This window comes from Melopsittacus undulatus, chromosome 1 (assembly GCF_012275295.1).
Source record: "Melopsittacus undulatus isolate bMelUnd1 chromosome 1, bMelUnd1.mat.Z, whole genome shotgun sequence".
NCBI lineage: Eukaryota > Metazoa > Chordata > Aves > Psittaciformes > Psittaculidae > Melopsittacus > Melopsittacus undulatus.
Window position 1 is genome coordinate 35,494,224 of NC_047527.1, and position 27,240 is coordinate 35,521,463.

General features: G+C 37.2%; 2 protein-coding genes across 10 annotated transcripts in view; one reads left to right on the forward strand and one right to left on the reverse strand.

The window, feature by feature from the left end:
* The window catches only part of CSPP1 (centrosome and spindle pole associated protein 1), a 57,422-nt gene extending 44,723 nt beyond the window's left edge, over positions 1-12,699 (reverse strand). For 4 of the 9 annotated variants that reach the window (XM_031050626.2, XM_031050623.2, XM_031050625.2 and 1 more), the window contains exons 1-6: positions 12,402-12,697; positions 6,906-7,009; positions 5,444-5,540; positions 3,488-3,588; positions 2,771-2,794; positions 198-278 (exon numbers count right to left, since the gene is read on the reverse strand). In XM_031050626.2, coding sequence (XP_030906486.2) covers positions 198-278; positions 2,771-2,794; positions 3,488-3,588; positions 5,444-5,540; positions 6,906-7,007 — 405 coding nt within the window. In that variant the 5' untranslated portion in view covers positions 7,008-7,009; positions 12,402-12,697. Of the gene's footprint in view, positions 1-197; positions 279-2,770; positions 2,795-3,487; positions 3,589-5,443; positions 5,541-6,905; positions 7,010-12,401 lie in introns of all 9 variants that reach the window. The other 5 variants (XM_031050630.2, XM_031050628.2, XM_031050627.2 and 2 more) reach the window with 3 other exon arrangements.
* A 69-nt stretch (positions 12,700-12,768) lies between these two features.
* COPS5 (COP9 signalosome subunit 5) lies at positions 12,769-23,179 on the forward strand. The gene is made up of 8 exons (XM_005150786.3): positions 12,769-13,060; positions 13,174-13,408; positions 15,906-16,034; positions 17,212-17,277; positions 17,875-17,960; positions 19,028-19,139; positions 19,879-20,027; positions 22,779-23,179. The coding sequence occupies exons 1-8, from the start codon at positions 12,903-12,905 to the stop codon at positions 22,861-22,863; spliced, it is 1,020 nt and encodes a 339-aa protein (XP_005150843.1). The 5' UTR covers positions 12,769-12,902; the 3' UTR covers positions 22,864-23,179.
* The last annotated feature ends 4,061 nt before the right edge of the window (positions 23,180-27,240 follow it).

Consider the following 27,240-nt stretch of genomic DNA (forward strand, 5'->3'; position numbering starts at 1 on the left):
AAACTTACACATCTAATTATCTAGAAATTTAGAGTACAGGTAACCTAGGATTATTCTAACAACCACCTCCCAAAAACATTTATTTGTAAACATTGGATAAAAACAAACAAAAAAGTGGAAATTATTTTTCCACAACAGTTTAAATATTCGAGTTCTTTTTCAAGTTATATACCACTTAACTCCCTCCACATACTTACCTTTGCAGATTTTCGCTCATCAATAGGAAGAGATAATCCCTGAGTATATGGATCTACTTCACCAGTAGTCTGGTAATTTTTCTACATTATAAAAAAAGGAAAAAAATATATATTTTCAAATATCCATTCAATATATATTTAAAATACCAAATCTTACTTGCTAAATACTTGCTAGGAATTAATATTTTCTGAAATAAATCTGATCAATTCAGTTAAATAAAAACTGAAGACAACCTTCACATTTTGAAAATGTAGGGTGATCTTGGAGCACATGAATGAAGTCAAGGAATGCAGAAAGTAAAGGGCTTTGTCACACTTTAAGCTTGAGTTTCAAAGAGTTTGTCACTTCTTCCCTATTACACTACTTCCATGATCACATAAGACAGTCTTCCTATATTAAAAATACATATATTTATTCAAAGAAATCATACCAGTACTCAGTTTTCCTGTAATGAAGTAGAGTAAGTACAAGCATAAGAACCTTCTAAGACACTAGTTAAGATGAAAAATCACTTTTTCTAAAAAAAAAAAAATAAATGAAAAAATAATAATAAAAAAACATATGTCTACCTCTTATTTTAATAGATGGAGATGGAATCTATACTAACACTAGCACAGCCACCACTCTGCATCTCAACACTATATTTTCTGCAACGGCAGTTCCCAGACTTCAGGGTAATGACCTGTCACCAAATCTTGTAATTCTTTACAGACCATAAGTCACTTTCAGAACAGAATTTTTCATTGAAAACACTATGTGGTTGCTCCATACAGCTCCCTGGGCTGCAGCTTGGGAACTGGGCTGTGCAATACATCTAAGTATTGGCCTTTCAAATCAAACACCAGTGCTGGAACAGGTTCTCAGCTTCCAGGTCTAGTGGCTTCTTCCTACATGACTCATTTACTAAAAGCATCCCCAGGCCATTCTCAATCACCTATGCTTTATAAATCTGATTATCTTTAATAAAAAGATCATCTATTTGTGTGGCATGGGCTGATGAGAGGAATGGGTTAGATATGGTATTTCATTACCAGTGTTTCCTTCCATCCTTTATGCAGCTTAAAAGCTTAGAGGCATATCAACACATAAGCACTCTACCTGTTCCAGTGCAAACCCACATCATTATGAATTACAATTCACAACTAAACATTGAATTTAAACATTGGATTTAATTACCATGCAAATATCCAAGCACTAAACCAACAGATTAATACAGGAACCAAGTTATTTTTACTAGAAAAAAAATAAATAAATTGTAATTCTCATTATTAATTCTTTTTGAACAGATATATAGAGATTACTTTTGATCTTTAAAAGGTATTTGCTAAAAATCAGAAGCTGGGATGGAAATTGCATTTTCTACGTAAGCAAGACTAAGCAAGTTATTAACCAAAAATATCACAATGAGAGCTGCTAAGAGTTGCACTATCTCTTTAAGAGATTGTTATCCTACCTCTTCTGCAGAATTACAAGCTTAATATAGCTAACATGTACTACATCAAAAAAACCCAACCTGTAAACTACATTAAAGAGTACAAAATTTGTACAACTGCAGTTCAGTTGGGAATAAAACACCAAAAATTTATATTAAACTATATTATTCGGGTACTTAAGTGAGAATTATGAAATAATAAGTTTTTACACAATATTCTAACTTTGAAATTAATCTGAAGTTTAAGATTAAACAAGAAGCAACAATTATATAAGCATTATTTTGATAAGAGGTTAAGAAGCCTGTTCTGCTGTTGCTATTACTATTCAGGAATTCTACTGCATGCTAATATAGCTCATTTGTATCACACATGTTATTCAAAGCCTCAGAAAAACCAGAAGGTTGTGTTTCTACCACATTACTTCCCCGTCCTTTTACTCAAGTTGCTTAATCTGAACAACCTGGATGGACACTGTTAAATTTTAAAATTATATATACTTGACAGTATAATGATATAAATAATACAAAAATACTGTAATTGAACAAAGCTTGCCAAGATGTGTCTCTTGTATTATTTTTTCTTCACAATACTTGTATTCTCACATTCTGGCCACTATGTGCTGAATAACTGCCCCTACTGATTCCCTAACTACCACTGATGAGATGTCAGTGATAAGGAAAAAAAAAGCAATCCAGCTTTGATTCCAACAACATAACTTTTCAGGGTTTATGATTTTATTCCAGCTTTGTAATGTATGTGTATAAAAAATAAATAATTAAATAGATCTGAACTGGTAACATCTATGGAACTTAAAAGCCTTGAAGCAAATGTCTACTAAATGAAAAAGTTCTATGGAGTCAGCATTAGACAGCAACCATAGCAATGGCAAAGGAAAAAAAAGAAATCAGCAAGTGTTTTAAAATCTTACCAATGGAAATTATGAACTTGAGTAATCATTTGCACAAAGCCAACAATGCTGTTAATCACAACTAATCACTATGGCATGCACAACCACATAAAGCACAATAAAGTAATGATTTTTATTAATTCAAATTGCACAAAGCTTTCAAAGCAAAAAGGTGACTAATTTGAAAAGAAAAAAGATAAAAGAAAAATAAAAGATATTGCAGGTACCCTACCTTTCTTTTTGCCTGTGAAATACCCTAAAAATCAGGGAAAAGATACTATTCAAAAAGAGCCTTTCATTCAAAAATATCTGACTTAACAAAAAAGACGACTTCTCTTAAAACCAATCCATTTTTTTCATTTTAAGAACTAAAGATAATTAGCATTTTCAGACAACACATATTATCTGGTTCCTGATTTGTTTGGCTAAGAAGGGATACAGAATATTCCCAAGACTGCAACATTTCACACATACTATTTCAATTTTAAATTTACTGTGACATTTAATAAATCATGTTAAGCAGAACAATTTTATTTCTACCACTGAAAAGAAGCTGTCAAATGCAGTCACACTAATTATAGGAATATTCTTACTGAATTACAGACCACACAATACATAAGTACTTCAGGAAGTAACATCATATTTTAAATTCTTAAGAAGATACTAAGAAAGTAGTAGATATAAATAAATTAAGCTATTCAGGATAGAAGGTACTAAATATGTAGCCTCGTGGCAGCAAAATCTATGGAAGCCTGGAATATACAACCGTTCCAACCAGTGACATTTTAAAACTACTTTTACTCAAGCAAGTCTGTAAAATCAGCCATGGTTCATAATGAATGCCTTCCTATAAGGATTTTCCACAGATTTTATTCATTTTCATGCAATCAAATGAGTGAATCCTTTTAAAAGACTTGTTCAACTCAGGCAATCAGACAGGAAGCTTTACCTGAGAAAGGTATCGCCTATAATCTTGCCGGAGTTCCTCTTTCAGTTTATGTTTTTTTCGTTCATATTCTTCTCCAAGAGGTAAACTCAAGCCATAGTCACCTGAAAGGTTAACACCATTAAATATTATTAGTATACTATTTTGTATCAATACAAAACACATCCTGCATCTGGATTTTTATTACATATCAGCAATTTAAAAAATGAACTGCACAAACAGTAATTACAAAACAGCTGAAATACAAAATGCCCTCTCGCTATGAGCAATTAGGCAGAAAACACAGAAAAATGGATTGGGTTTTAGATGTTAATTTTCCTCTAGTCCTTGTGCTTTTTCTTCCCACTTGAAAAAAAAAAAATAAAACAACAAAGCAAAACAACATAAACAGTATTTGAATAGTTTGACAAATAGTATAAAATACCCTAAATATTGTACATATTCTTTTGCCAATGTATGCTTCAAATGAAATCTCCTTTGACTTGTTAGTTTCTAAATTACTCTGATATTTTAAGCCATGCTAATCACATAATAGAAAACACACTTTGCAAGTAGAAAGAAACAAACTATTCATTTAGCATGAAGCATGTGAAAAATATATGGCTTCCACACAACTAGAAGGAAGCTGTCCATATGCTGAAAATCATTTTTGCTTTCCACCTCAGTGTTTTTAATTGTAGTAGACCCAAAATAAACAGTTAGTACTTTTCCAAGATTACTCTCAGGTCTCATAAAAGCCACCCTCCTAAAATATGCCATGCAAGTTGGCATCTTAAAGTACTTTGTAAGAAATAACCTCTGCCTCAAAAGCCCACCTCTGCAACCACTTTCACCGCTCTCCAAGGAACAAGTCTCTAACTTAATCCAAGTGAAATTACACTGCTTTAAAGCAGAACCAGCTAAAACTGTATCCTGGGCTGCATCAAAAGGAGCATGACCAGCAGGTCAAAGGAGGTGATCCTGCCCCTCTACTCTGTTCTCGTGAGACCTCACTTGGAGTATTGTGTGCAGTTCTGATGTCCTCAACATAAAAAGGACATGGAACTGTTAGAACAAGTGCAGAGAAGGGCCACGAGGATGATCAGGGGACTGGAGCACCTCCCATATGAAGACAGGCTGAGAAAGTTGGGGCTGTTCAGCCTGGAGAAGAGAAGGCTGCGTGGAGATCTCATAGCAGCCTTCCAGTATCTGAAGGGGGCCGATATGGATGCTGGGGAGGGACTCTTCATTAGGGACTGTAGTGATAGGACAAGGGGTAATGGGTTCAAACTTAAACAGGGGAAGTTTAGATTGGATAAAAGGAAGAAATTCTTTTCCTGTCAGGGTGGTGAGGCACTGGAATGGGTTACCCAGGCATTTTGAATTCTCCATCCCTGGCAGTGTTCAAGGCCAGGTTGGCCAGAGCCTTGGGTGGTATGGTTTAGTGTGAGGTGCCCCTGCCCATGGCAGGGGGGTTGGAACTAGATGATCTTCAGGTCCTTTCCAACTCTAACCATTCTATGTTTCTATGATTCTATGAATAATGTCAACAACCATCCACTGATAATCAAATGTGTTCAGTGCCCAGATTATTATTACAGAACATATTAGTTCTGGTTGGGATAGAGTTACATTTCTTTATAGTAGCTTGTATGGGGCTGTGTTTTGGATTTGTGCTGAAAACAGTGTGGATAAACCAGGGATATTTTAGTTACTGCTGAGCAGTGCTTACACAGAGCCAAGACTTTTTCTGCTCCCATCTCACCATCAAGTAGACTGGGTGTGCACAAAGAGTAGCATAACTACAAAACAAATTCCACACAACTCAAAGACATTTGGAAGACTGAAGAATTGGTACTCACTTGAATTATAATGTTTATCTTATAATTAAAAATCCAAAGCAGTAATTCCAAAAATTTTCAAAGGTAGCTGAATACTAGTTAAATCTAGAAGACATATAAAAAAATACATATACTGTACCTAAAGAATAGTTCTGTTGACTATTTGGAGGTATATTTTCTTTAGCCATGGATATTAACATTTTGCTAGTCTCAGAAAGCTTCTCTGATTCCTTATTCTGAAAACAAAACACTTTGCTGCATCACAAGGTAAAAGAAGTATCACATACAGGAACAACATTATTAACATAATTATTAGCACTGTAGAACAGAGGAATAGAAAGACTGAAAAAGATGCTGGATTAACACAGTAAGCAAGTTATACATTTCACTAATGCCACCAAAAAAGTAGCTCTCCTTTACAACACAGGAATTATCAGTTCAGTATGTTCAAAGTATTTCATGTCATTAAATATGTTGACAATATTTATTGCAATTTATTTCATAAACTGTATGTCATAATCTACAATTGTTTCATAGTTTACACGTATCTTCTCTGGTTTGGGTTTTTTTTATGGAGGCTGATGTGACATACTGCACCCTATTTGAAACTATGAAAGAATTACATGGTATTATGGTGAAGTTTAACACACCTGCTCCCTTTAACTGCACTTTCATCATGCAGCTGAGGACTTTATCAAACTATAGGCTGGAAACATTCTCCCCCTTAAACTTGCTCTGAGCAGAGGAAGCAAAAATAAAGGAAGCCAAACTCTTCACAGCTCCCTAAGAATTAACTGTCTGGAGTGAATTAATAAACCTTTCTGGAAAGAATTATGATAATTAGGTAAAAATACTTTTATACATCCTTTCCTACAGAAGAGGAAAGATGAATTCTCATAACATTCTGATAAAACAAAAAAGGGAGTGAAAACAGAATATTATAATTGCTGATAAAGCTCAAACTATTTGGGACATTGTAACTCAAACAACAGATAAATCAAAATTCCTTTTTTCACCAAGGACTTGACTTAGTTACCATAACACTTAGCTAGCTTGAATTATTTAGATACAGCTCCTTGCCAGGTACTGGCACTCTTACACAGTTTAATGGTGTTCTGCAAATTATAAAATCTTTATAGCTTTAGAATTAGGTAGTAAAATTTCTAACAGGAAATGTGTGATAAGAACAGATTTTGTTTAATTGATTGGATTAAGTAATCTGCCTTTTACATTTTCTAGTTTCTGCAACAGTAATTTTGAGGATATTTATATTATCCATCACCAACCCAATACCCATGCTCTGGAGTGGGCTGAGAGCAGGTCCCTGCTCAGTCAGCTTCCCTAGGGAGTGAGGAAGGAACAATAATAACCATTTACAAGAATTTTTCCACTTATACAATAACATTTGTGTATTACATGCCTGGTTGCAAACAAGTTTTGAAACATCCACATAGAGAATTTAAATTAGAAATTACTTTGAATAGATAAATAATATATACTTGAACTAAAAGTACAGTTTGAAAGCACAGCAAAAGTAAGCTTAAATCAAGACCCAAACAAAAGACATGTTTACATTTGTGAAAACTAGCCAATACTCTTACCCTCATTTCCATGTACGGTGGATTATTTTCAAGTTCTGCCTTATCTTGTGCCAACTTGGCCTTCTGATCTTCAATAAATTTGTCTAAATCATCCGCCATCATTTCTAAGGTTATGGAAAAGACAGAACAAGGAATCTCCAAAATGTAAAGATAATTACAGTTGCTTAAGACAGTAGTTATGTAATGCTCAAGTTTCTCCCTTAGAACTACAAGCCGTAAGATGTTTTGTACACCTGAACCAGGAAACCCATCCATGGACATTTCTTGATGTAATTCACTTGATTACTTTTACAGAGAGAAAATTCAAATATTTCATATTATAAGACTGAAGGTATTTCTCTAAATCTTTTTTTTTCCTAAGTGCTTTGGGGTTGTTTTTCTTTGACTGCAAGTCTACTAATGGCCCTTCATGTCACACTAGCACCAGCTTATTGCTAGTGAATGATAAAATCAAATTAGACAAAAATAAACAGGATAAAGGAATTTTTAAGGCAAAAAAGTACAAAATACACATATACTCTAAAATAAGGAACAAATCATACAATTAATTCTGTGCTTAACTTACTATCACAAGAAGTCTTAAAAATCATCAAGCTTACTCAAAACCAAAAAAAAAAAAAAAATCCATTAAAAAAATAACCAAGAAAAGAAAAAAATCAAACCCACCACAACCAAGCATAAAACATATGCATAGTGTTTCTGGAGTTGGTGCCAACCATGTATCATTACCTCCTGTACCAACAAAATAGCAGAGGCAATAAGAACAGCTCCAACTCTGCAATAACCATGGATATGAGGCAGCACTGACTTGCAATCAGACAAGACACCCTTCTGTAAGAAAACACATACTGAGGAGCAGCTCATTACCTTGCTTCCATTAATTGTGCATCTTGCCTATTTAACTGCAAACATCTTATTTGTGCAATTTAGTGTATATTGCTGCTCCTGGACAGCCTCACAATAAAAACTAAAGTCAATCAAATTCATGACAATGGAACTGTAGAGAAGTTAAGGCTCACACTCAGACTTTGAATATTCTTTGTTAGGATAGTCTTGCCAGGACTAAAAATACTATAGATCTGCATACTAAGTAAACTTGGAAAGAAGACAGACCAAAACAAAAATAAAGCCTACTTCATCCCAATCCCCACTCAGCATTTTCTCCAAATCCACTGGATAAGCTTTGCAAAAACAAGCCTACAGATGAAAATCCATACATATATTCTACACTTAAAGGAAAGGTAAAACCGAGTAGAGAATTATGACCCTCAATCTCTCTAACACTACCTGAACAACTTAAGCAAAAGGATTGCTTATGCAATCCCATACAGTATCTGAACTCAGATTGCACAGCAGTTTTAGTAAGGCTAATTCAGTATCCCTCTAAAGCCTACAGATTGTATGAAGTAAACAACAGGCCAATAATAAATGCATATTAGAAGACAATTTCAGGGATAGGATCAAAGAATTAAAAATAATAATAATAATAACAAAACCAACCTCAAAAAACAGGGGAATAAGACACTTCATAGGTAAAGATAGAAGTGTCTGGAGAGACTGAAAGTAAGATGAAGAGAAAAAATGTCAAAATTCCACCAGATAAATTCAAGTAATTGCATGCTAACTTAATTTAAGGAATAAATCTGCTTGATGTATTCCTTAAAACATATTCCTTTCAACTTTTTCTCTTATATTAATGCCATTTTTTATTCATAATATGAGATTATAATATTGTTAAAGAAGGCAGAACTAGGACAACCTATTCACAACCCCTAGTGATAATACAGGACAGTTAATTCCAAATATAAATTCTCCCATCTGATTTGTCCTAAATCCTTAATCTCATTAGTTCTTGTCACGGTTTAAAACCAAACTGCACAGCTCGTGCACTCACTCCCCCCCCCCCTTGCTCCCCCAACTCCTGGAGAGTTAGGAAGGAGAATCCAAAGAATGTAGCCCCCATGGGTTGAGATAAGAACAGTTTAAAAACTAAGGTATAACATCAATCACTACTGCTACTACTACTACAAATAATCATGATAAAGGAAATAACAAGTGAAGAGAATACAACATCTCACCAGCCACCGACCCATAACTCACCCCACCCTGCCCAACCGAGCACCGACCGATACCTAATCCATGCCCCCAGAGTCCTCTAGCCCTTCCAGGTATCTCCCGGTTACATCCTGGGTATGACGTGCTATAGTATGGAATACCTCTTTGGCTAGCCTGGGGCAGGTGTCCTGTCTCTCCTTCCTCCTAGCCTCCCTCCTCCCTGGCAGAGCATGAGGCTCAGAAAAAGGCCTTGGACAAACCAAACATTTGAGTAGTAACTCAAAACGCACTTGCTATCAGCAACTGTTCTCAGCCTGAAAGTCAAAACACAGCATTGCACCAGCTACCAAGAAGGAGAAAAATGACTGCTACTGCTCAAACCAGGACAGTTCTGCACACTGATAAAGCATAAAATAAATCTAAAAAAGGGTAAGTTTTCAGGCAGTAATAAATTTTATTTAGCCTACAAGATTACATAAGAATAAAGAAAAAAACTCTTCTGAATGGGTGAAACAACTTGTCATACTAAAGAATTTAATAGTTGGTCTCATCATCTAGCCAGTGCTGCATAACCACAACGAGAAAAATTACTTCACGTAGAATAAGGAGGCATTATGAGAAGTCTTTCCAAAAGTTCACTGACTTTAATATCTGTATTGCTTCTATTTAAAATAACATTTATTAACTCCAGAACTGTTTCCAAATCACCGTACTGGAATGGTACCAAACCTATTCTGAGAGATGGTATAAGGAGAGGAGTATTTGCAGTGTTTTCTGTATCTAGCACAAGTAACACAATGAATATTCCATCACTCTGCACTCCAATCATATTGCTCAGAGAGCAATCTAATAAATTAGAAAAATAAAGACAAAACAGTTACAGTTGAACTACATAGCAATTCAACTGGTGTGAAGAAATCGCACAACTCCAGACTTTGGAGAACACTGAGACAAATAATGCTACAGCACCAATGATTCAGCATACCTTTAATACAGCTGAATAACCAGGAAAAGTGGCCAAATGCCTCCTAGAACTCTTAGAAAATAGCTAGATATTTGTTTCTTATATCTTTCTGCTAGAGTCGATCTTAAAATATGCAGGATCCTTATGAGATATGCAAAAAGACTGTATTATACTGAAAGAAATAAAAAACTAAAAATGCTTATATATTCTAAGCAAAAGACTGGCGATTTGAATGTGATACATACACTGCACAGTTCAAAAAACAGTATGTTAGCAAATAACTTACTGAATATTAATCAATTCTATCAACTACTGTATCAAGTGATGAGATCATGACTAATCACAACAAAGAAACATTATGTTTCTATCTGAAAAGAGTGCCAACACAGTTCCCAGTTACACAGTGAACTATCTCAGAGGTGACAGCAGTAAACTCAAAGCAAACCATCAAACTGACTTCATACCACTGCAAAAACATAACAAAGCACAGCCTGCCACTATAAACCCACTCCAATTCAAAACAAAAAACATCCATTTTCAGTTAAGCAGTATGTCTGAATGCATTTGGTGTATTTCTAGACCTTGCAAGTACTAGTAAAAGTGGCAGCTTCAAAAGTAAGCTTGGAGGAAGCACCACAAGTATATGCATAGAGAAAAATGGAAAGTTAGAACATGCTGTAAACATCTGAAAACTCAAGGATAAACCATAGGTCCCCAAAAATTATGAGATGCAGACACTGTATTTTTCAAGTTTTTAGAAAACAGAATATTCCAAAAAGACTATTGGGGAAAAAAAAAGTTTGACATATCTACTAGCTCTTCCTTTCACTCTTGCATCTTTAAATCCTGTATCTTTAATCCCAAAACACTGCATTATTGAGAGTGAAATTCCATTAAACATACTTCTGCTATACACTCAACTACTGTCTGAAAATGTCCCATAAAAATAGTATTTTCTATATGCTTACTTTTAAGATTTTTGGGTTTCATAAAATCTTTTTTTCCTTTTAAATTGGAAGTTTTCACAAAGCAACTCTGAATAATTAGAGTCAGCAAGGCAGATTTCAACTTAAGCGAGCATACCAGGCAATAGAAAGCATACAGATATACAAGAAAATAAGTCAAGCTTGAACATGAGGTTTTTACTGCATCTATGGCAAGAGTTAATAATGCACGTCTCTGTATTCAAGATATGCAAAACATCTATGTGCATATGTATCGTACCATAGGTACTATACCTAGCTGTGTATTGTGTACCAACTTCATCATCTAAAGCAGTGTTTACTACATTCCTTTTTATTCTTTCCCTTCTCCCCTACTTTTTTAGGAAAATGGGGAGCAAAATTTAAAACCAGTATATAAAAGTAAACAGATTTCACCTTTCCTGTGCTACCATTAACACTAAAACACCACCAAGAAAACTGACAAGATGGCAATTCCCATCCATATGAACTGCAACAAGGGTGGTGAGGAGGGAAGCACTTTGAAAAAGCAATTATATGCTACGTTTAATAACTGTGCTTACAGTTATTATGGTCACATAATCATATCATTGGAAAGCATTTTTTAAAGTTTCAAGCAAACTCCCTGACGTCTTGTAACAGCCATCACTGGCCGCCCCTGGGAACGGCATTTACAATAAGCTCTAGGTGTCACAGACATGCTTGCTCTACCTTTCACCTTCCTTTCTTTCAAATTCTTATCTGGTAAAGAACAAAAAGAAAAGAAAATCCAGGGTCTGGACGCTCATAATTTATAAACTGATTAAACCAACACTTCTTCATAACTGTGAAGGCAATTAACCCTTGAAACTACCAAACAAGTTTCGCAAGTTACTTCCCCTCACTATTAATGGCTTATCTACTATGCCAAAACACCCCGTGTGATCCAAAAGGGCATTATTTTCGGAAGAACCCTTCAGAGCGGGGACAAAGACTTCTCCCTCGAGCGTGACAGCTCGGGGCAGCGCCTCTCCGCCACCCGGGCCTGCAGCGCCGGCCAGCACACGTACCGCCTCCCTCGTTCCCTCCTCAGCAGCATTCCTCGGGCACCCCCGGAAGCATCCGTGCCCCTCGGCCCAGGTGTGAGGCGCTGCCGGCGGCAGGCCGGGCAGGCGGCACCCTGGGATCAGACCCTTTAAAAAGTGCAGCGCCGTTGTTAGGCAACGGCCGCACAAACAAACTGCTCCCACCGGAAGGCCCTGCAGAAACCTTTGCCCCCGCAGGGAGGCTCAGACCTGACACTGTGCCCCGGGCCCCGGCACCCCCGCTCCGCCCCGTCCCGCTTCCTCCACCGCGCCTCCTCTCACACAGCCCCCGCCTCCGGACCCGTCCCGCTCCCCTGCGAGGAGCCCTCGCCCCGGCCGCCGCCCGCTCTGGGCTGTGAGCAAGGCAGCCGCTCGGCCCCGGTCCCGGCAGCAGCCCTGTCTGCGTGGGGTGCGCTCTCGGGAGCTGCCCCGGCCTCCACTCGCCTCTCACCGGCAGTCCCAGCTCCCCACGTCCCGCGCGTTACCACTTCCTCGGAAACCGGCGGGAGCGCCGAGCAGCGCCCCCTGGTGGGAGTCTCTTCTATCTCTCCGCCTCACAGGGTGAGTGCTGGGCAGCCCCAGTGCGGCTTTACAAGGTGAACAGGAGCGGGAAGCAAGATGGTGGTGGTGGCGGCGGCTATGATGATGGTGATCTCCTCTCTACGGAGGGGTCGCCTGCCGTGACACACCGCTTGGCCGGGCGGAGGCTAGTACGGAGAACGCACTGCAGCCCCCGGACGCCTCCGCCAGGCCGTACATTGCTGTAGCCGGGCCGCACCGCCCGACAGCTCCCGTGCGGAGCCGCTGGGGGGCGCAGTGCCACCCACCCCGCGCCTGCGCGGATCGTACCACTTCCCGCGGAACCCCCTTGGCCTCGCTTGGTTCTGCCTGCGGCCCGGTGCGGCGGTGAGGCGGGCCAGGGCCAGGCCCGGGCCCGGAGCAGGGGGCGGCCATGGCGGCGGCGGGCAGCGGCGCCTCCGGGAGCGGCATGGCGCAGAAGACTTGGGAGCTGGCCAACAACATGCAGGAGGCGCAGAGTATCGACGAGATCTACAAGTACGACCGCAAGCAGCAGCAGGAGATTCTGGCGGCCAAGCCTTGGACCAAAGAGTAAGAGGGAACGGGGCGGGCGGCGGGGCCCGGAGGGGTGGGCTGCCGGGGCCTGAGGCACGGCCAGGGAGGCGGAACTGTCACTCATGGCTTCCGCGGTCTCTGTATTGCAGCCACCATTATTTCAAGTACTGCAAGATCTCGGCCCTGGCTCTCCTGAAGATGGTGATGCACGCTAGGTCGGGAGGCAACCTGGAGGTGATGGGGCTTATGTTGGGCAAGGTGGACGGGGAGACCATGATCATCATGGACAGCTTCGCCCTGCCGGTGGAGGGCACTGAGACTCGCGTCAACGCTCAGGCGGCCGCCTATGAGTACATGGCTGCCTACATCGAAAACGCAAAGCAGGTAAGAAGTGGCAGAGCGTGTTTCTCACTCTCCATGGTATAGCTGCAGATCTTGTAAGCTAATCACGCAGGAGCATGCTCTGGGGTTTGCAGGCCTCCCCCCTTTCACAGTGATAAAGTGGCTGCCCAGTGCCCTGTTTTCTTTAGCTTAAACATGACTAAGGGAACTGTGTTGGCAGCAAGCAACCACAGGGGCCTCTAAACATTTTCACATATCTATTTCCATGTCTTACAGTAGGTCATCAAGTACTGGATTCTTCTTGAATTCCTTTCTAAATTATTTTCGTTGCTGAGGAAGCATTTTTGTAACTGTAGTTGGTGGCTTGTAGATGGAAAAAGGAGTACGTGTTTCTAGAATAACCGATACATGTTTCTAAAAACACTGTGCAAAATTAAATATAATATAGGTGTCAGAAATGTTTACTATTTGTAGATCAGGAATATGGTATTTATTCGTAACTTCCTGCTTTTTGAAGTTGTACTGCATAGCCATGCTGCTGTTTTCCATAAAAATAAACACATTTGTGAAGAAAATGCCATCTTCAGTATCCTGTATTCAGAAATCCATTTCATACTAAGCCTGACTGTGTAGTAAAATTCTCACATGCAGAATGGTAATAGAAATATGAAGCTGCATTGTGGCTGATACAGAAAACAGCATGGCACATCAGATCAGCTGTTGGTGCGCTCCTTCCAATACAGGGCAATCCCATGCTACAGATAAGCATTGGAATAAGTCTAGCTCTCCAAGCTCAAATGTTTTGAGGCAGAGTTTATCCTCTGATTCTTCTTTAATTCCCAAAATATTTTAAACGAACTGAAATCAGAAGCTGCCTACTTACTCACTGGAAATAACAGAGCAGTATTTGGGTTATTTTGGAGAGTTGTATTTCTATTCACAGCCTTATATGCAGTTAAGACTTATTTAAATAGATGTGAATTAGACTAGATCATAACAACAGAAAAGAGTAAGGATAATCCAAAAGTAGGTATGTTCTAAGACTTCTAATAACTCATCCCTACTTAGGAACAAATTTAGAGATAATCTAGTTCCTTTTATCTAGAAAGTATTAATGACATAATAATACTGTTGTTGCAGAAAAGTAGGTAACTTGAAAAGATATGTGTACCTAAACATGTATTCATACTACCCAGTTCTTAGGTAGAAATAATGGGTTTCAAAATGGTAAGCCTATAGCATTTTTTTTAATATAGTTAGTACATCTGATGTTTAAAACAGTCCAGATTTATGTAGGAGTACAAATGGGAAATTGAACTTGTGTGCAAATACAACTCAGCTTTACTGGTGCTCTGTCAGAGTTTGCATGCTGGCAGTTGCACATTTGATTTTGGCAAGTAGTTGTTCCTGGAATGACTCGCTAATATTAGATTGCAAGTTGATATATTCCCCTGCATAAGTACTTCACAGACACCAGTGTTCTTGTTATTTGCTTCTGTGTGAGCAGGATCTGGTGTTAATATAGTCAGAATGTGTTATTTGGCTTTGAAAAATCTCATGTTCTTTAGTGGTTTGTTGGTCTCTCTATATGGGAGTTATAAAGAAAACTTAAATAATATTCACCAATTCAAAAATAAACTACATGTTCACTTCAGGTGGCAGCTTGCGTGTTCTGTCTCATCTCAGCATTTTTCTGGTTTAACCTTCTTGATATATTCAGTATTTGGCAAAACCAAGCAGATGATGCATACAAACACACAACTCAGTTAAGAACTGGCAGATGCGGTCATGCCAAAATTATTCAACTCGGTGTGAAGCAGCCCATAAGCAATTCTGCAAGAGGGGTACAAAATTAGGTGCAGTGGGTGTTTGTTCTTGTTTTTGTTGTTGTGTTTTATTTGTGGTTTGGTTTTCTTCCAGTATTTGTAGAGATCGCTAGGGGAAACTCCTATTTTGCATTTTTCTGAGCCTAAAAAAAATGAAAAAGTTCATCTTTGGCTTTCAGAGTATGCTCTGGCAATAATTTCTGTCACCATGTTTGAAAACAAGCCTCTGAAGTTACATTTTAAACCTACTCCTAATCTTTCTATGTGCCTCTGAGATGGGTTACTGTACTAAATAATGAAAATTCACTCTGTACAGACATACCATGTATTATATGGAATTATATATACTTATGTCATAGCTACCCTAAAAAATTTCTTACCCACACAGAAGAGTCCCAGTTTACAATCTCACCATGTGGCATCTTCTGTACATCAGCTGTCATTGAAGGAGCTCCTAGCTCCTTGTAGTTCTTTTGCTCTGTGGTAGTGGATGTAAAAGAAACTATTAATACTTAAGATTGTATAGTTTCTAGAAAACGGTTTAGCAAAATAAGACACACGTTCCGTATTAGTAAGTTGAGCATCACAGGCTGTGTGTGCAATTGTTTTTATCCTCTGACTCTGTTGTAGTATGCTGGAAGGCCCAATAGAGGGCAGCTGATGCTTTCGGAATGGAGGTTCACAACAGTTTTGTTTTCCTTCACTGCTGGTAGGTTGGTCGTCTAGAAAATGCAATTGGTTGGTATCACAGTCACCCTGGGTATGGCTGCTGGCTCTCTGGGATCGACGTCAGTACCCAAATGCTAAATCAGCAATTTCAAGAACCCTTTGTAGCAGTGGTTGTAAGTACTGTTTGATAGTTGATAAAACTGCATATCAGATTATGTTGAAGGGATAGTAATTTTTAGCTTTCAGTCTGCTAACATTCCAGTGGAAATGTTGGATCCAGATTTTAAATTGGTATTGCTCCTTTTGCTTTGCTGGCCACAAGCTGGTCAAACCAGTAGTATTGCTTACCAAGGCCATTTTCACTGCATTTCAGGTATGGTAGCTCTGTACAAATTCATGCATTACTCTCAACTTTAGTTTTTACTTGGTACTTAAAATCAATATATTGAGCAATACATATTCAACCTCCTGCTATATAACAAAAATAATTTCTTTTGTTCTCGTCATTGCTTCTTCTGTCAAAATAGAGCAACTAAATAACTAGATGTTACTTTGCATCTAAAATGCCTTTTAAATTAAATTAACAGCATAGTGCAAGGTAGAAGAAACTATGAAAACTATTTAAGAAAAAAAAAATAATCTTAAGAAACTCTTTGAGCCATCTAGGGTCTTCCGGGCTTCAGATCACATCTGAAATCAAAAGTAAACCTTATTTTAGATAGTACTTGTATTTCCTACCGAAGGAAATGAGGGGGAAAAAAGACTGGAGTTAGTCAGAAAGGACTATAATGCTGATGGAAGAATTACATTAGAAAAGTATAAATTACCCTTAAGAAGTATTTCCACCATGTGAATTCTCCTATGTTCTGACACAATTTCACAGGTTCGGAGCACTTTCCTTGGGACTGCTTTTTTCTTGGTTTTTTTTTTTTAACCATTGGTTGGGGGGGTTTTAGTTATTTTTAAAATTAAACAGGGTATTAGTAAGGAGATTCTTTCACTAGTTTCCTGTATTTTCCACCAAAATGCAGCAGATCAGAATATGCTTTTTTTTACTTCTAAGGGTTATGAAATTAAAATGCAGATTTTTATTATGGTTTATTGTTTTTAATGTATTTTGGAAACAAGGAAAATAAGTTTGAAAAAATGGTCCATATAAGGCTATTGATATTCCTGTCTTTGTAGAGTCAAATCTCATACCAATAGCTGCTGACTGAAAAAGTACCATTTATGACAAAATGAATACAATTTGCACTAACTGTATTTCTGAAATACAATTATTGTAGAGTTCGTGTATGCCTGTAATAATTTATAAAATGTGTATAACAAACATTATCTTTATTTCTACAGATTGATCCAACAAGAACAATATCTGCAGGAAAAGTAAATCTTGGAGCATTTAGGACATATCCTAAGGTAAATAGTGAAAATTATCTAGTGTGTGATCGCTAAACAGCCTTTAAATAAGTAATAGATTGGTTCTAAAGATTACTACAGTTTGATCATCTGACAGTTTGATCTGCTGTGCTATACGGTATGTCATTGTTCATTCTAAAAGGAAGATATGCTGATATACTGGTTATTACATATTTTTGGATATTGATTAGATTTACAAAGGTTGACTTCTAGTTTATATGTCATAGATTTGTGGCAGTGTCAAATAGACTGTCAAGATAGTGGAACTGCCCTAAAATTATGTAGCTCCACATGGTAATTTTTAATGGTTATAATTGTAGGTAGCATTCATCAAAGTGCATTTATGTTAATTCTTTTCTGTCATTTTTTTAGACCTAAAACTAAACAGTAATGGCATATTTAATATGTGGTATTGTGCTTTTCATTTTAGAAAAGGAAGGTTCAAAACTATCTACTTAACTCTTTCAAATAAATATTGTGACTTTCCACAAAATAATATACAAAACCCCAACAGTATGGAAAGGTTAGACTAAAAACTAGAAAATCACAGAAATATCAGAGATATTGTGTAATCTTTGCCCTTTGTTGCATTTTTAGGGCTATAAACCTCCAGATGAAGGTCCCTCTGAATACCAGACTATTCCACTTAATAAAATAGAAGACTTTGGTGTACATTGTAAACAGTAAGTAACAAAAAAACTACTCCCTGTACCACAAGTTCTCAATCTTTGTGTTTAGGTTAGTGAGTGATTCAGTAGAGAGAACTACATTTCTTGGAAGTGTTTCAGACCATGAAGTTTTTTGTTGCTTTAGCACTGTTGACTTTGTGGAAAAGTGTTACTGTCATTTATCAGGAGATACTTTATGGGAGAACTGTTACAAAGATGAACTTGGTTAAAAGCTTTAGCAGTTGATTCTTGAACACCTTTGTGTTTTCTTAGAGCAGGGAGGAAAGGCTCAGATGTACATGCTTCTCTAGAGCAGGGCTAGGGAGACTGTAATGTTTGCTCTTCTGAGTAGTGGCAAGTGCTATATATCTCTCTGTTCTGCATCACACTGGGCATGTTAAGATTGCTTCTGTCTTTGGAAGGATTGGAAAGTGCAGATCCTGGAGGGATAACATCAGCAACAGGAAGAATTAATGCTTTTTCTCTCCTGCTAGTTTACTTTCCATGAATTGAAAGATAGTTTTAACCATTCTTTCTTTAACTGTTCTATCCCCAGCCATGTGTTCCTCACTTCATGCTTATTTTGTGAGGTATTACTTGTTTGGCATTTGTTTTGCTGGGTCAGTTGCCTGAGCTGATCCAGCTTGGAGCACCATTTCTTACTGGTTAAGCTACAGTGGGGTGGAAAGTAAAGGCAGATGTTGGAGACACAGTGTTTGGAAAGAACAGCTAAGAAAAGATGGAACCACTTATTTCAGTGGTTTCAGGCCTGGCTTCAGTTCTGCCTTCAGCTGCTGACAAGCACTGTAGCTTAACATCTGTGTGCAGAGAACTTTAGGATCAAATTGACACCAGGGTCCTGTGTCTTGTAGGCTGCTGCACAGTGTTTTGACATTTTTGGTGCATGGATATTTGTTTAGAGTTAGAATTGTAGCTGGGATAATTTTTTTATTGTTCAGTGCTTTGAATTTTGTAAGGTATTTGCCATTGATAAGGATTTTTTGAGGTGCATATACTTTAGATGTCACAGCTAAACAAAACATTCTTAGATGAAAGCTTACTTTGCATGTTTGTCTTTAAAGGTATTATGCTTTAGAAGTTTCATACTTTAAATCATCTTTGGATCGTAAATTGCTTGAGCTTTTGTGGAACAAGTACTGGGTGAATACTCTCAGTTCTTCTAGCTTGCTTACTGTAAGTACCATGGTATGTTATCATGTGTATGTGTTAATTCCTTAGTGCTGAAAGCCAGACCCTCTACTGTAAAATGATAAATGGGACACTGATAGATTTAGATTCTACATTAGGAATCTGTTTGTCAGATTAAACAAGAAAGAAGGGTTTTCCTAATCATAAATACTGAAACATTGCATATGTCTGCTCTTCAAAAGTAGAAGGTGGGAATAAAGTTTAATTTTACTGAATTCTTGATACACTTAGATTTTGTCTTAAACACTTTAAACTGTCTTTTTACAGCACTGTAATAGATGGTATGCTTTAAAATAATGGTATTGAATAAGTAAACACTTTTTAAAAACGAATCAAAACCAGCTCACATGAGGTTTCAACAGAAATACTGCAGGTAGACCTTCAATGTAAGAGCTCAGCATCAACACCTTCCTTCTGCAAAAGCCAATTTTATACATTTTTTCTTGGTCCAAATCAACTGAATTTTACTTTTTTGTAACTTAGGGCATGAGTTCAAAGTAGTAAAGAGTGCCCATTTCAGGCTTTAGGTGTTGAGCATTTGTCAGATGTTCTTCTGTTAACCATCACTCATGTGCCATTCATGTTCTGTATCACTTCAATTGCAGATGCAGGTTAAAATACGCAGTACTACAGGCTTAAAGGCTCTTTTCAGATTCAGTTTGTGTATAAATGCTTTAATTTATACCTTAGAATTCAATATGTTTATTGCCTTCTTTCTCCTAAGAATGCTGACTACACCACTGGCCAAGTCTTTGATTTATCTGAAAAATTAGAGCAGTCAGAAGCTCAGCTTGGAAGGGGTAGTTTTATGCTGGGTTTGGAGACTCACGATAAGAAATCGGAAGACAAACTTGCAAAAGCAACAAGAGACAGGTAAGATAACGTATATTTGTGTTCTTCCCTGTAAAAAGCGTTACTTTGTTTCAAGCTTTTAATCATGCCTTATATTGTAACCTACCAAGAATATAGGTAATAATATGGTCATATTATAGATAAGGATGAGACTCCAAATGTTAATTTAAGAAAATCTTGCCTTTATTTAAGTGTACAGTGGCTTTACAATCTTTGCTTCTGGGATAAAATTCAACTCTAGTTTGAAGTTTATTAAACAAAAAAATCCCTGTTAAATTCCATCATTTATGACAAGCCAAAAAGATTTATTCTGTCCAGTGCAAAATGCTAACATTGCTAAAAAATAGCAAGTTTTATATGGTTAATCAGGTTTAAACTCACAGTAAATAATATTATTATATAGAACGTAATTACAAGAACTAGTACTAACAGTCCAGTAAGTTCACTCACTTAAAAATTAAGAACTCCCCTTTTTTCATATTTCTTAATGCATCATTTTTCCACAGATAAGGAAGGTTTTATGGTTTTGTGTCTTGTTTCTAAGAAGTACACTACAGACATTCTAGCCTTCACATTTACCTCCCCTGCCTGATACAAATACTTGCTATTATCAATTAATGAACTGGGTGTACAGTATTGTTTCAAAGAAGGTGCAGTATTTCCCTTCTGTGTGCCCTATGTGTTTGTTGATAATCAGCTCGTTTCTTTTTTGAGCTTTGAAGGACAGTGTTACATGTTACAGAAGTAACATGTTACATCTCGCTAACACATCTTTCTTACAATAGTCTGAAGACTACATATTGCTTAGACTATCTGCATAACGTTATAGTCACCATTTTTCCAAGTAAAACCTTTAATAAAGGGTAATGGTGTCCAGCAAGTTACACAGTGCCTTGGGCTGCTTAAGAATGTTGCATTTGGCAAATTTCAGACTGAAAACCAAGAAGTACTGTGCTGTACACACTGGTACAATCTCAGAATTGTGGACAAGTCAGAACTCACCAACATGCATCTTAGGAGTGTTCTGAGTGAGATATAATTCCATTTAGTAAGGAACAATTCTGTAGAATCCCTTGGAGTGGACTGAAAAAGAAAAGTAATAAAACCTGGGATGTTTTGCTTTTCAGCTTTGGAGGCTTTCTAGCCCTCTTCCTCATTTAATCCCGATATGTAGAAAACACAAAAACAAACAAAAAGAAATGGCTTTTTGTGAAGAGTGATTTACAAATACATAATTTTATTTACATCTTGCTCAGTATGACTCAGGTGAACACAGGCTTTGCCTTTATAAAGACAAGGAGATACGGAAGGTTAACAGGCATGTTAGCATTTTATTTTCTAACCAACATCAAGTTGGAGGAAGGCTGTCTTTAAGAAGTTAATACCCATTTAGACTATTTTGGTTGCAATAGAGTTAAGGCTATTGCTGACTCACAACAGCCACCTTAGGTGGTACCTCCCAGTTGCTGTAGTGAAACAGTTACAGTAGCAATATTTTAAAGACATGAGAAGGATGGAGCAGCTGACAGGTTTGCTTAGATTTTGATCTCTGTTTGGTGTCCCATAATACTTACCACATTTTATTTTCACATTACCCTTATATGTTTACAGTTGCTCAAAGAGATAACTCCTCTGATCATCAAACTGTATTATTTCTTGCAGCATTTCTAGAAATTCTTCTGTTTTGATTTATTTATCATCAGTAGTTAGTTTATAAATTGTAAGACTGGAAGGGCTTAGTGTTGTCATCAGTGCTGCTTTCCTGTGTAACAGAGTTTACTGTAGTTCCCAGAATAGATTGTAACACTGTCACTGATGCATGTTTATCTTCAGTAATGTTTCCTAAGAAAAATTACAGTGGCACCTAAATTATTTTCCAAAAGTAAGGTTGAAAAGTCAGCTAAAGGATTATTGGGTGTACCTGTTTTCAGAAAAACGGTCAGATATTAGCATACAGGTAGTTAGGCTTGGCTGTATGGTGTCTTCTGTTGCAGTACATACACATCTCTTACGAGTTTTTTTTTCTAAGAGTATGTATGTTTTAGCCAAACACGGCTCCAAGCTGACTTCCTTTGCTGGGATTCCTTTATCTGTCTAGGAGTAATTTGTTCCTGTTCTCCATGACTTCAAGGCTGAGTAACCTTTTGCATTTGTATATTGTTTTTGAGATATTTTCATTTGTTTAATATATCCCCCTAAGTTAAACACCCTGGATGAAACGCGGATCGGTAGGAATCCTCTCAGCTGTTTGGGGGTTTTGCACCTTTCATATTTTGACTAATAATTGATCAGCTCTACGAGCTCTCCTTGTAATGTGCTCTGTAAAATTTCTCAGAGGAGCTGTGGTTACTGTGCACTACTGGCCTGAACTTTGCAAAGGAGATAAAGTAGAGAGAACAGTAAGAGCCTTTGGGTATTGATAACAGCTGGAAGCTCCATTCCATTCCCAGGGATGTTTTTTTATTGTATTTTATTTTTTTGTTCAGATGACCACAGAATTCACTTGCTGTCATTAATGTAAGATGTCCTAAATTGCCAAAGAAGTTTTCTGGAATCATTTTTTTGTGTGCATAGTGCTCATCAGTTTGCTTTTCAAGTTACGGACAGCTATTGGCAACAATGGCTAAATAACTGTGTGTGACTCTTCCTTTCTGGACAGTTGTTAAGATTCATGGGGTTATGGGCACCCTGAACTTCCGAAACAGCTGAATATCTTCAGTTAACATGACAGTTCAGTGTTTGGCCAATGTTGAATTTATGCTTGTTTTTCAGCTGCAAGACCACCATAGAAGCTATACATGGATTGATGTCTCAGGTTATTAAGGATAAACTTTTTAATCAAATTAATATAGCTTGAAGTGCATCACCAACTGATATGCATCTGCAGAACAGAGAAAGTCGTTTCTTTTCCTTGGACTTGCTCAATTTGGGAAATGAAGCTGGAGTGGAAAATTATCCATTTAATTTGTAGTACATTTAATATTTCCCACCTGTCTGACCACTTTTAAAGAACAAAATGTTCTGAAATGTAGCGCAACTTGTTGTTCTCTTTATGATAAAACACAACCAGTTTAGAGAATTGTTCCAAAATGAAAATAAATGTGACTTACTGGATTTTGCTGTTAGGTATTTATCTCTGTTATCCACCTGCAATAAAACAATTTTGAAAATGAGTGGTTAGGGCTTGCATTTTTTTTGGCAAACTCTTACTCTTTTTCTTACTGTTCCATAGAAAAGTTCTGTCTGCTCCTTTAGATCAGATGGGTAACCTATGCAGTGTAAAAAATTTGTTTCTCAGATTCTCATTTTTGTATTTAAGAATTTAATTCCCATTTGCTTATGTTTTAACAAGTTATTAAATCTAATAGATCCTTTAGACCTAATAGTTCTACTGGTCCAGTCAGAAATTAATTCTCATCACAGTGAGGAAGCATTCATGTATTTTGCTTCACACTTCTGATGGCGAGGGATGTTTTACAAGGGCATGTAGTGACAGGGCAAGGGGGAATGGCTTTAAACTGACAGAGGGGAGATTTAGATTAGATATTATGAAAAAATTCTTTACTGTGAGGGTGGTGAGGCACTGGTACAAGCTGCCCAGAGAAGCTGTGGCTGCCCCATCCGTGGCAGTGTTCAATGCCAGGTTGGATGGGGCTTTCAGCAACCTGGTCTAGTGGAAGGTGTCCCTCCCTGTGGCAGGGGGTTGGAACTAGGTGACCTTTAAGGTCCCTTCCAACCCAAATCAGTCTCTGGTTTTATGATACTGTGTATTTCCAAGTAGTCAGCTAGGGGCCAGTTCTGCAGTTAAACTAATAATACAGTTATATGCCATTATTTTTCTCCTGCTCACCTCCTATTGCTTGTCATGGTCACTTGTTGCATGCAAAGGAACAAAATGAAAAATTATCTCTGAAATACACATTAGGGTAATTTAGGGCCACGAATACTAAAATGCATTAATCATAATTGCTGGCTTACATGGTGCTGCTGCAGCAGGGCTGATGTAAGTTTGTTTTGGAGGCTTCCATACTGCATTTCAGTAATTCAAGATGTTTGGGTTTCTTTTAAGTTTTTTATCCTTAATCCCAAGTTTCCTGGGGTTTTTAGAATGTTTACTTTTGGGATAATTTATGCTTTATACAATATATTATTAAGCTTTATACCTTAACTGATACTACTTTTCAACCTTAACTCCGCCTTGATGTGGGTTTTGTTTTTGTTTTGGTCTGGAAATTTTAATAGCTATTACTCATTTGGGGCTTTTTCATCTTTCATATTGGAAGCTAAGATGCAAGTTTTATACAGTGGAAAATTATCATTCATCAGGGAAATGTGAAAACCCTGAAGCAGAAATTCATAGTTTTAAAGCAGCTGCATCCAGTAGTATAGAAAAAAGATATTTAATCAGAGCTAGTAAAATTGAGATAATTATCTGATGTGCAGTCTGATAGAATAATTTTATGCTTATTCCAGCATGGCAGAGGTGGGGATGCAGAAGAAAGCTATGGGATTTTAATATTCAAAGCTATCGATTTTCTTGGAGATGGCAGAAACAGACTTCCGTATAAGCAAGCACAGTATGTAGGCCCACAGAAATATCTTTTAAGTTCAACATAGCAAGTTTCCTTGGCCAGTAACTTTTCCTACTTATTTTCTTCCACGGGTGTTTGTGAGACTTTCAGTTTCAGCACACAGCCGCTATGTGATTACACAAAGTAGCATGCTGCTTTTGTGAGATAGGTTATATTTCCTCGTAGGCATTTACATTGCCGCTTTATAGAATTCTCTTTGCATAACATGATCCAAAAGTTTTTGACATCTTGTATCTACCTGCAATACAAAATAATAGTTTAATCTCTCATTTGTTAGTCACAGTTGGCTTTAAAATACTAAGTTGTTTCATAAACAATAGGCATATAAATGCCAGTGCTTGAATGCTGATGTAAATGGTTGTCCATTGTGTTTGTGCCCAACAAGTAACAACACACACCAGTGTTAAACTCAGTTTAAAATCATATATGCACTGTGGCTGTACCTGTGCCCTGTGATGCCCTTTATTTGCTCAACCATTTTTAATGCTAGCGTTATTGCAAATTCTGCATTAACTGAGATCAGAATTCATGCACTAAACATGATTACCAAAAAGGAGTCATTCAGTACATGCACACACGTGTATCCTAAATGATGGAGAATCATTAAGGTATAGAAGGTGCACCTTTGTTCTACCAAGTAGTTTTGAGACTTTAAAAAATACTGGGAATAAAAGTATTCTTAAGAACAATCCATGCTGAATAGCAACGAATGTGAGTTCATTTTTCCACATTTGCACCCACTTTTTATTTAGAAATTAGTTCATGTAAATGAGTGCCACATACCAGGTAATTACTGTGATGGCTAAAGTAATTCAGTACAGAGTAAAGCATATGCAAATAGATTCTACAAGCATGCTTAAAAAAGTTCAGAGTGCCCTTGACATTTTAATAAAAAATAATTCAATGACCACAGTTAATTTCATCTAATACTATATGCCAGCAGATACTAAAATTATGGAATGCTGAAAATGCATAATCGTGTTTGAACTTGTCTTCTGGTTTTCTTTTTCAAGTTGCCCTCAGCTTGCTCATTTATGCAAATTGCATTTTTAAACAATTTATACATTCTAATCTCAACAAAATTCAACGAAATACATGCTTACTTGTAGCAATCAGATCCTAAGGACTAAGGTGTCTTTCCTGATAAGGAACTAGTTTGCTTTTATCATGCACAGGCTTTAGTAAGAGCCTCGCAGATTTATTCCCTGATTACTGGAACAGTCAAAGGTGCTTCACTGTCCTGTCAGACCTTCTTCTCCTTTGAACAAAGACAAGCAGTATTTGTATGAACAACCTCACTGACTCGAAATATTTTTGCTGTAGAGAAAGCTAATAAAAAGGCTAACCTTAACCTTTTACTTTGAGCAGCGTCACAAGTTTTTCAGTCATCCCTTGTCTCACATTCACGCCAGGCCAGAAGAAATATTCCTTGAGCTTTTCATAAATTATCTTTGCTTCTAGTGCTGGAATAACAGGCAGCTGTGAGCTGGCTACAACAGACCTGTTCACCATCTAGCTGATACTCCTTGGAAAACTCTCCTCACCCCACAATGTGTCTGTTCAGACCCTGCTATACAAGGGGCTCTCTTGTTTTCCTTGCTTTGGTGACAGTTTGTGCATATGAGCTCAGATTAAATAGAATGAGCTCTTAAACATGCTATTTAGTAAATCAGCTGTAATTTTCTTGCATTTCTATCGCTTGTGCATTTATAAAACTTCAACTGCATCTGGTTTTGGATGTTTTGTTTTTACCTTAACCTGTCTAGTGTTTTGTGAAACTTCACAGTAGCTTTAGACGCAATAGCTTTAGAAGGTGTAAGATTGCCATGAAATTGGGTACTGGATCACTCCTGTACAGTGTAGCATGTGGCCCCAAGTCATACAGTGCTTCTATAGTACTTCTGTGTTTATTATGGAGGTTAATGCCAGTTGATTACTTCCTGTTGATTATTAAACCCACAAGAATCCAAAATGAAAAGCTTATAGTTAATATGATACTATTTTGTTTATAAGGTTAAAAATATGCTAAACATAATTAAACAATTACTTGTTTTGGAGATCTTTTTAGGTCAGTGATTTAAAATAAGCTTGGTATGTTACTTTCTTTTGATGAACATACTATTTAATCTATTTTTATTGCTGTGCACCAGAAAGTCCAAATCAGAATTTGATTTTATGCTACTAGCATAAAATTACGCTACTAGCATATAATTAACATGTTTATCTACAGTACTTAAAGTATTTATTGAAATCACAATATAAAAGATTTTGTATATCACACCATAAACTGGATTAAGGTAAAATGACAAAAACAAATACTTTCAAAAGTACAAAACCAGACAAAATTTAAATATAACTGAGTTGAGCTAGCACCATTTTAAGGGTGCAAGTCCCTAAGAGGTGAAAATGATTAAAATATGAGGTGGTAATACATAAGATTAATTGCATACACATAGAATTTTTTTCTTGTCTTGAAGAGCTGACATCAGAGAGTCTCCATTTAGTTGAAGGATTTTTCTGGAGTTCAAAACAATTACACTAAACCTTTAAGAAATTAATGAAGTATCTTGTTCCTCAGGGTGTATTTTTTATGAGCTGTAGTTTTACTTTTCAGAGCCTAGGAATAATATCCATGAGGAAAT

What these genes read in the sequence shown, in the direction of transcription:
- COPS5 (XM_005150786.3), top strand. Translation starts at nt 12,903, where the DNA reads ATGGCGGCGGCGGGCAGCGGCGCCTCCGGGAGCGGCATGGCGCAGAAG. An exon ending in GCCAAGCCTTGGACCAAAGA is followed by an intron (nt 13,061 to 13,173) that starts GTAAGAGGGAAC and finishes TCTGTATTGCAG; the next exon opens with CCACCATTATTTCAAGTACT. An exon ending in GTTCTTCTAGCTTGCTTACT is followed by an intron (nt 19,140 to 19,878) that starts GTAAGTACCATG and finishes CTTTCTCCTAAG; the next exon opens with AATGCTGACTACACCACTGG.